This window comes from Nerophis lumbriciformis, linkage group LG22, assembly GCF_033978685.3.
Source record: "Nerophis lumbriciformis linkage group LG22, RoL_Nlum_v2.1, whole genome shotgun sequence".
NCBI lineage: Eukaryota > Metazoa > Chordata > Actinopteri > Syngnathiformes > Syngnathidae > Nerophis > Nerophis lumbriciformis.
The window spans coordinates 8,788,189-8,798,084 of record NC_084569.2 but is presented as its reverse complement, the minus strand read 5'-3'; the positions used below and the strand labels follow the sequence as shown (position 1 = coordinate 8,798,084).

Below are 9,896 nucleotides of genomic sequence, written 5' to 3'. Positions count from 1 at the left end.
AAAACAATCATAATTTTTCTTTATTTTTTTAGTTTTAATGCCATGATTTTTCATAGTCCAGTAAGATAAAGAAAACTACGGAGCCCCTAAAGGGACATGGAGGAAAGAAAATGTTGTATTATTTTTTTAGACTTAGAAACTTTCTCGTGCGCATGAAAAACTTTTTATAAAAATATAAAAATTTAAATTTCATAATTTTTTTTTTTTTTTTTTTAGACATGTATTTCCTGTGCACGAGATACATGTCTAAAAAAATAAAATAAATTCAATTTTTTTATTTTTATAACTTTATAAAAAGTTTCTCGTGCGCATGAGATACATGTCTAAAATAATTTTTTTTTTTTAAATATATATATATATATATATATATATATATATATATAAACAATTGTTTTCCCCCATGTCCCTTTCGGGGCCCCATAGACAACAATCTGAAGTTTTCTTTATTTGTTTTGTTTTAATGCCATGATTTTTAATAGTTCAGTAAGACAAAGAAAACAATCTGAATTTTTCTTTATTTTTTATTTTTAATGCCATGATTTTTAATAGTCCGGCTCGCGTGTGCACACATTTTCCTTCATGAGCTAAAATGACTTTGACACCCCTGCTTTAAGATGTTTTGTTGAAATAAATTGATACTATTGTTTCAAAAAAATAATAGAAAAGTGTGACATTTTTTTTGTCCAGCAGGTGTCGCCAACTCACTGCGGTGGCATCGGAAAAGGACCGCGCCTGCGCAGTGGCGCCATACAGGTCTTAACGCGCGCATGCGCATTTACATTCTGCTGACGTCACCCAACAAAGTCCAGCCCCCTTTTTCTTCCTCCATGAGGATTTCGCCTCCACCGTCGTTACTTTTACGTGTAATCGCGATTACTTAAAATTGGATTACGACCCGCAGCGTCCTTCTCGGTCATTTTTTGGGCGGATATTCAGGCTCCGTCAGATGGACGCCTCGCAAAATGAAAGCTGCGGGGAGACAAAGTCGGCCATGCACACTTGGCGTTATCGCCACCATTTCACGTACAAGGCAGATCAAGGGAAGAATATCATCGTGCAATGTAATCTGTGTCTGCCGCGGGTCAACCTGCTGTCCACCTCCAAGACGTCCACCTCCAACCTCAAGAAGCATTTGGACGTGAGTCAAAAGTCCTTTTTTTTGGTCAACTTTGCAACTCGGCGTGTGTTGAAGACGGACTATTGTAGGGCGTTGTGAGGAAACTACACAGGTCTGCACGCAGAGGCGTAAACAATGAGGTTACCACGGGGGTGGGGGCACATATGTATCTTTATATATATATATATATATAACTTCTTTTTTTTTTTTTAAACAAAGTTCTGCTCCTGGTGTAATTTTTTAGTGTGTGTGTGGCACAACTTTTGCCACAATTTAACATTTCTAATAGCTATTTACTTATTTTTGTAGCCATTGACTTTACATCACAATTAGAGATAATGGCTTTTTTGCCGATATTGTCCAACTCTTAACTACCGATTCCGATATCAACCGATACCGATATATACAGTCGTGGAATTAACACATCAATATGCCTTGTTGTGATGCATTAAACCAGGGGTCCCCAAATTCTTTGATTCGGGGCCGCATTGGGTTAAAAACTAATTTGGCTGGGGGCTGTACACACATATATATATATATATATATATATATATATATATATATACACACACACACACACACACACACACACACACACACACACACACACACACACACACACACACACACAGGTAAAAGCCAGTAAATTAGAATATTTTGAAAAACTTGATTTATTTCAGTAATTGCATTCAAAAGGTGTAACTTGTACATTATATTTATTCATTGCACACAGACTGATGCATTCAAATGTTTATTTCATTTAATTTTGATGATTTGAAGTGGCAACAAATGAAAATCCAAAATTCCGTGTGTCACAAAATTAGAATATTACTTAAGGCTAATACAAAAAAGGGATTTTTAGAAATGTTGGCCAACTGAAAAGTATAAAAATGAAAAATATGAGCATGTACAATACTCAATACTTGGTTGGAGCTCCTTTTGCCTCAATTACTGCATTAATGCGGCGTGGCATGGAGTCGATGAGTTTCTGGCACTGCTCAGGTGTTATGAGAGCCCAGGTTGCTCTGATAGTGGCCTTCAACTCTTCTGCGTTTTTGGGTCTGGCATTCTGCATCTTCTTTTTCACAATACCCCACAGATTTTCTATGGGGCTAAGGTCAGGGGAGTTGGCGGGCCAATTTAGAACAGAAATACCATGGTCCGTAAACCAGGCACGGGTAGATTTTGCGCTGTGTGCAGGCGCCAAGTCCTGTGGGAACTTGAAATCTCCATCTCCATAGAGCAGGTCAGCAGCAGGAAGCATGAAGTGCTCTAAAACTTGCTGGTAGACGGCTGCGTTGACCCTGGATCTCAGGAAACAGAGTGGACCGACACTAGCAGATGACATGGCACCCCAAACCATCACTGATGGTGGAAACTTTACACTAGACTTCAGGCAACGTGGATCCTGTGCCTCTCCTGTCTTCCTCCAGACTCTGGGACCTCGATTTCCAAAGGAAATGCAAAATTTGCATGGTTGGGTGATGGTTTGGGGTGCCATGTCATCTGCTGGTGTCGGTCCACTCTGTTTCCTGAGATCCAGGGTCAACGCAGCCGTCTACCAGCAAGTTTTAGAGCACTTCATGCTTCCTGCTGCTGACCTGCTCTATGGAGATGGAGATTTCAAGTTCCAACAGGACTTGGCGCCTGCACACAGCGCAAAATCTACCCGTGCCTTGTTTACGGACCATGGTATTTCTGTTCTAAATTGGCCCGCCAACTCCCCTGACCTTAGCCCCATAGAAAATCTGTGGGGTATTGTGAAAAGGAAGATGCAGAATGCCAGACCCAAAAACGCAGAGGAGTTGAAGGCCACTATCAGAGCAACCTGGGCTCTCATAACACCTGAGCAGTGCCAGAAACTCATCGACTCCATGCCACGCCGCATTAACGCAGTAATTGAGGCAAAAGGAGCTCCAACCAAGTATTGAGTATTGTACATGCTCATATTTTTCATTTTCATACTTTTCAGTTGGCCAACATTTCTAAAAATCCCTTTTTTGTATTAGCCTTAAGTAATATTCTAATTTTGTGACACACGGAATTTTGGATTTTCATTTGTTGTCACTTCAAATCATCAAAATTAAATGAAATAAACATTTGAATGCATCAGTCTGTGTGCAATGAATAAATATAATGTACAAGTTACACCTTTTGAATGCAATTACTGAAATAAATCAAGTTTTTCAAAATATTCTAATTTACTGGCTTTTACCTGTATATTCCAAGCGGGATAATGTCACGTTATTGATAGGAAAATACATTTTTAGACAATATAATTTGAAAAAAAGTGGCTAGGATACACCGAGAGTAACACACAGTAGAAAATGGATTAGAAAGGACAGATTTAAAAAAATAAAAAAACATCACCGCAGATCATAATGGCAGCTACACTTTCCATCTTAAACATCTCAAAAAAATATTTGGGAATGTCCGGCGGGCCAGATTGAAAAGCTTAACGGGCCCCGGGCCTTAATTTGCCCAGGTCTGGTTTAGGATGTCTTATCAAGTCAAATTAACTAGCTGCATGGACAGATAATTTAAGTTTTTTTTTTTTTGTGTGTTTTTTAGTTTTATTTTATTCATTTATTTCAGGCAATTACATTAAAAAAAAGTACAACGTTGACAACACATAATAATATAAATTAATTTAGTGCAAGTTTTTAATATTTAATTTAAAATAAAATACCCCTAAAAATAAGAGTTTAGTATTTTTCCCTAAAATCTCGTGTTTTATATCATTTTGTCAGCTCTTTTTTTTTTTTTTTACAGTGCGCTTCCTGTAATTGGAAGACTAAATAATTAATCGTAGTGGTTTTTGGCAAACTATTGCGCATGCGCAGACTTAATTCCAAAAGCCAGACCAAATCAAACATTTGGTGCGTATGTGAGAGTTTTTTTTTCTCTCATTTTCTGGGTAAAAAAATTTTTTAAGGTAAAAAAAAAAATTTCAAGGTTAAAAATGATTTTCAAGGTAAAAAATGATTTTCTAGGTAAAAAAAATTTTTCAAGGTAACATTTTTTTTTCAAGGTATTTTTTTTTTTTCAATATAAAAATCTCGCGAGAGGACAGTTTTTATTAAAACTACCCAAAAGGACTGACTTTTTCCCTCAGTGACATGAAAGGTATATGATCAACAGAGTAAAGAGCTACGATCAGTGTCGAGTGATGCTTCTCATCCCAAATTGTAAACTATTGTAACCGAGAGTCTGGTAAAATGAGGCATAAGCTCTCTTTTTCCTACCATTCACCTTTCAGCCTTTGAACAATAACAGCGCTGTGCGTCACATCCAAAATAATTATCTCAGAGAAAAATGGCTTACACTTGTATTAAATGTTGAATAATGTTCCTATCAATTACAGTAAAAGCATTGGGATCAGTGGTAATTACTGCACGCCTCGCCAAGATTGAATGTGTCTAACAGTGGTGTCAAACGTACGGCCCGCGGGTCGGGTCAGGCCCACGAACAGGTTTTATCCGGCCCGCGAGATGAGTTTGCCAAGTATAAAAATAAGCTGAATTTTTTTGAATGAAAGAAACTGCTGTTTTAAATGTATCCACTAGGGGTGTAACGGTACACAAAAATTTTGGTTCGGTACGTACCTCGGTTTAGAGGTCACGGTTCGGTTCATTTTCGGTACAGTAAGAAAACAACAAAATATACATTTTTGGGTTATTTATTTACCAAAATTGCAAAATATTCCACCAAAAATATTTTCCTTAGTGGAATATTTGATGTGAAGTAATGGGAACCTTGGATAGGTCAATAATTCATAATAACATTGATTTTGATTCAATATTATGTTTTATTAGTTAACACTGCAACTTTTTCTAAATTACATTTAACCTTTAAGCTTTCTTATTTCACTTTTGTTATGTTTTTGTTCATTTTAATAGTATTTTTAGAATGTGCCGTGGGCCTTTAAAACAACACTTTTGACACCCCTGCAATAGATCAGTGTTTTTCAACCACTGTGCCGCGGCACACTAGTGTGCCGTGAGATACAGTCTGGTGTGCCGTGGGAGATGATGTCATTTCACATATTTGGGTTAAAAATATTTTTTGCCAACCACTAATTATAATCTGCAAATTATGTGCCGTTGTTGTGTGTCGGTGCTGTCTAGAGCTCGGCAGCGTAACCGTGTAATACTCTTCCGTATCAGTAGGTGGGAGCCGGTAGTTAATTGCTTTGTAGATGTCTGGAACACGTTGTGTGAGACGACAAGGGTTTGTCGTCGTATCTAATGCTTAAACCAAAAATAAACAAAAGGTGAGTGCCTCTAAGAAAAGGCATTGAAGCTTAGGGAAGGCTATGCAGAACGAAACTAAAACTGAACTGGCTACAAAGTAAACAAAAACAGAATGCTGGACGACAGCAAAGACTTACCGTGGAGCCAAGACGGCGTCCACAAAGTACATCCGAACATGACATGACAATCAACAATGTCCCCACAAAGATAGATAAAAACAACTGAAATATTCTTGATTGCTAAAACAAAGTAGATGCGGGAAATATCGCTCTAAGGAAGACACGAAACTGCTATAGGAAAATACAAAAAAAATAGGAGCGTAAGACAAGAACTAAAACATTAGACACAGGAAAACAGCAAAAAATACAAAATAAGTCAGGTGGTGACAGTACACCTATTTTGAGACAAGAGCTATATTGATACAGTACACCTACTTTGAGACAAGAGCTATAGTGATGCTTGGTTGGTTATGGTTTAAAGTCATATCCAAAAATTGCGACTTTTTTTAGTGATTTCTGCTGGTGGTGTGCCTCCGCATTTTTTCAATGCAAAAAATGTGCCTTGGCTCAAAAAAGGTTGAAAAACACTGCTATAGATAATAAAAAATTAAATGTGATAAATCTATGGATAAAAAGCAGAGCCTGGCGACGCATGCGCGTTTATCATAACTCTGTCTCTCTCTCTGTCTCTGCCCCTCCTGCTGCGCGCACAATTTGTTTTGATTTTAACCCCTTCTTAACCCTGAACGTACATTGAAAAAACACGCAACCCTAACTCAAAATGCCGGACATTTGAGGCATTTAAGAAACTCCGCCCTGACAGCTCGGCAAAAGAGGACATGTCCGGGGAAAAGAGGACGTATGGTCAGTCTATCATAGCCCGTTAGCTGCTAGCATGCCGTGTGTTGTGCGCTAAAGGAATGTCAAAAAAACAGTCAGATAGGTCAGTCAAACTTTAATAATATATTAAAAACCAGCGTGATGTGGGCGCGCATGGAGTCGTATATCAACATGGACGGAGCTGCGTGAAAAAAGCCACCCGGCCTCTTCGCGTAAACTTCCCTTAACCACTCGCTCATCTTTTCTTCATCCATCCATCCTTTCGAGTTAGCTTTTATGATGACGCCGGCTGGAAAGGTCTCTTTTGGCAAGGTCTTCCTTTTGAATATCACCATGGGTGGAAGTTTCTGGCCATTAGCATGGCAAGCTAGAACCACAGTGAAGGATGACTTCTCATTCCCTGTGGTGCGAATATTCACCGTACGTGCTCCCGTTGTATCCACAGTGCGGTTCACAGGAATATCAAAAGTCAGTGGAACCTCGTCCATGTTGATAATGTTCTCTGGCCGGATCTTTTTTTCAGCTATCTTGTTTTTACAATATGCACGGAAAGTAGCCAGCTTTTCTTGAAAGTCTTTAGGCAGTTGCTGTGAAATAGTAGTCCGTGTGCGGATGGAGAGATTGCGTCTTGGAAACCTGTCGCTTAGTAGGAGCCATTTTGTGGTCTTTACAGATGTAAACACACAAAAGAAATGAAACGTAATATCCGCGCGCTTCTTCTTCTTCTACGCGGGCGGGTGGTTGCTTACAGTAGAAGAAGAAGCGCTTCCTGTTCTATGGGGGCGGGTGCTTACCTTGGCGGTTGCTTGCGTAGAAGAAGAAGCACTTCCTCTTCTACGAGGAAAAAAGATGGCGGCTGTTTACCGTAGTTGCGAGACCGAAACTTTATGAAAATGAATCTTAATATTAATCCATATATAAAGCGCACCGGGTTATAAGCCGCACTGTCAGCTTTTGAGTAAATTTGTGGTTTTTAGGTGCGGCTAATAGTGCGGAAAATACGGTAGTCATGTTGGTGTACAAAATGTTACTCTGTCTTCTGAAGCATGTCAACAAATAGTAAAAAGGCTGCATGTTTTTCAGAGGACGCATTTAGGCTGTGAGGCCAGGCCAGATGCCAAAAGAGGACGGCGGCGGGAGGAGTACAACGGCGAGGACAGTCGACAGGGTCAACTGAAACGGCTCAAAGCGGAGATCATCTCCAAATGCATGAACCAAGCCAAGATCGACCAGCTCATCTTCAACTACATCGTGGAGGACTGTCAGTCATTCCACGTGCTGGAGCAGCCGGGTTTCCAGAAGCTCATCGCCGGCTTAACCGAGGGCCTCAGGTCCATGGACAGGATCACGTTGTTCGCCAAGGTGGACCTGAGTTTCTCCAAGATGCGTGTGGAGCTGATGGCCAAACTGGCCACGGTCCAGTACGTGTGCACGACGGCGGACGTGTGGAGCGCCAACAACGGCAGCTTCTTCGGCATGACGTGCCACTGGATCGACGGAGACTCGCTGGAGAGGAAGTCCGCCGCCCTGGGCTTCGCCAGACTGCAGGGTAGGTTGACGCACGACAGCCTGGCGGGGAAGATCCACGACATGCACTCGGCGTACAACGTCGAAAGTAAAGTCCAGACCACCGTTACCGACAACGCCAGCCCCTTCGTCAACGTCTTCAAGGAGTTCGCGGTGGACAGCACGGACAGCGACGACGACATCGGGATGTTTGACAACGTGAGCGCCGTCTTGGAAGCCGAGCCGGAGCAGGATATGCTCCTGTTCCTGCCCACGGTGCAACGCTGCGCCTCACACACCTTGGAGCAGATAGTCACCGAGGACTTTTGGCAGGCCGTGTCACAAGGACCCACGTGCCAGCTTTACTACAGCGCCATGTCCAAGGTCTACTCCATTTGGAGCAAATGCCACCATCTCCAAGTCGGCATGGAGGCGGCGGAGGAGATCAAGAAGATGCCGCTGTTCGTTCCGTCGGTCGTACGCTGGAACGTGGAGTACTCCGCCCTGCAGAAGGTCGTCTCCCTCACAGAGCGAGAGCTGACGGAGCTCTCGGCGCGCCTGGACGTCACGCGGCTGCAGCCCGAGGAGATGGACTTCCTCAAAGAGTACGTCACCGTCTTCCACCCGCTGGCGTTTGCGCTGGAGCTTTTCCAGGCGGAGCAGAAGTGCTACTTGGGCCTCGTCATCCCGACCGTGCTCAGTCTGAAGAACAAGCTCAACGAGCACAAGGACGCGGCCAAGTACTTTGGCGACGTCATCCTCGCCATGGTGACGGCCATCAACGTGAGGTTCAGGGAGTTGTTCTCCAGCAGCGAGGCCAAGTTTGCCACGGCGACCACCCCTCAGTTCCGCCTGTGGTGGCTGGCCGCCTCCGAGAGGGAGGAGATGTGCTCCCAGCTCGCCACGATGGCGTCCCTGGTGGAGCCCGCCGACGTGGCCGAGACCAACCCCTGCCGCAACGTGTCCACCATCGAATCGGAGGACGATTTTTTCAGCTACGGCTCGGCGAAAAACTCCTCGCACAACCAGGAACGGGGCGTCACGGAGGAGATCCGCTCGTACGTGGAAGGAACGGGGAAGAGCTTGGAGTGCCTGCAAGACTTCCCGAGGGTGAAGCAGCTCTTCCTCAAGTACAACACCACGCTGCCGTCCACGGCGCCCGTCCAGAGGCTCTTCAGCCAGAAAGGCAACCTGGTTACCCTGCAAAGGAACTTTCTAACCGACGACTACTTTGAACGCATCCAGCTGCTCAGATACAACAGTAACCTGTGCCCTTTGCTCAATGAATGATAGTAACCTTACTTTCAGGTTTAACTGACAATCAGGGCAAGTGTGACTTTATAAGGATTCTTTTTGGTAGCCACCAAGTTTAGTCTTTGAGTTAATTAGTTTTTTTTCTACAACTCTTGAATCAGAATTCACCTCATGTACGTCTTTTGTATAATGCATTAAGAGTTTGAAAAGAGCTTTTATGTTCGTTTTGTTTTACCCATTTGGGAAGTACTACTGCTGGTGCACACGCTCATTCATTTTTAGATCAAATTATATACGGAATATATACATTGAGTATGTAAGAAATAACCATACAAACACAACAGGTATTTACCATAAACTGAATTCAAATTAAATGTCCCTTTGCGGTATTTATCCATCCATCCATTTTCTTCCGCTTATCCGAGGTCTACCCAGTAGAGATGCGCGGATAGGCAATTATTTCATCCGCAACCGCATCACAAAAGTCGTCAACCATCCGCCATCCACCCGAACTAACATTTATTCAAAACCGCACCCGCCCGCTGTTATATATCTAATATAGACGATGCAAGGCATTAGTGAGGTTATAAAGCTTTTGCCTGTTAAAGAAAGGAGACTGATCCAATGCAGCAGAGACATTCAACGCGTGCCACGCTGCCACGGCCCAGACGCACACCAGTGCGCAATCATCTGGGAGCCGCGCTGAGCGCACCTCCAAGCGCGCTCGCGCCACTCAAACTGCTGCAGGCAGCTGCGTTCTATCTTGTTTTAACATCCTGTGGCACTCTTCTGGGATCACGGCGGACGAAACTGCTCATGCTCAGGGTGTTTGTGGAGATTCGGGGTTTTGCACAAATGTGATGCACCATGTTAGATGTCCCGGTTTTGTGACTGTCGTAGACATAAACAGCGTCGCAGCTCTTGCAA

The 9,896-nt window shown here is 42.8% G+C and overlaps 1 protein-coding gene across 1 annotated transcript; it reads left to right on the top strand.

The window, feature by feature from the left end:
• The first annotated feature begins 802 nt into the window (after positions 1-802).
• On the top strand, positions 803-9,358 carry LOC133615596 (uncharacterized). Its single transcript, XM_061974312.1, has 2 exons — positions 803-1,138; positions 7,293-9,358. Exons 1-2 carry the CDS (start codon positions 947-949, stop codon positions 9,003-9,005), a joined length of 1,905 nt encoding a protein of 634 aa, XP_061830296.1. The 5' UTR covers positions 803-946; the 3' UTR covers positions 9,006-9,358.
• Positions 9,359-9,896: the final 538 nt, after the last annotated feature.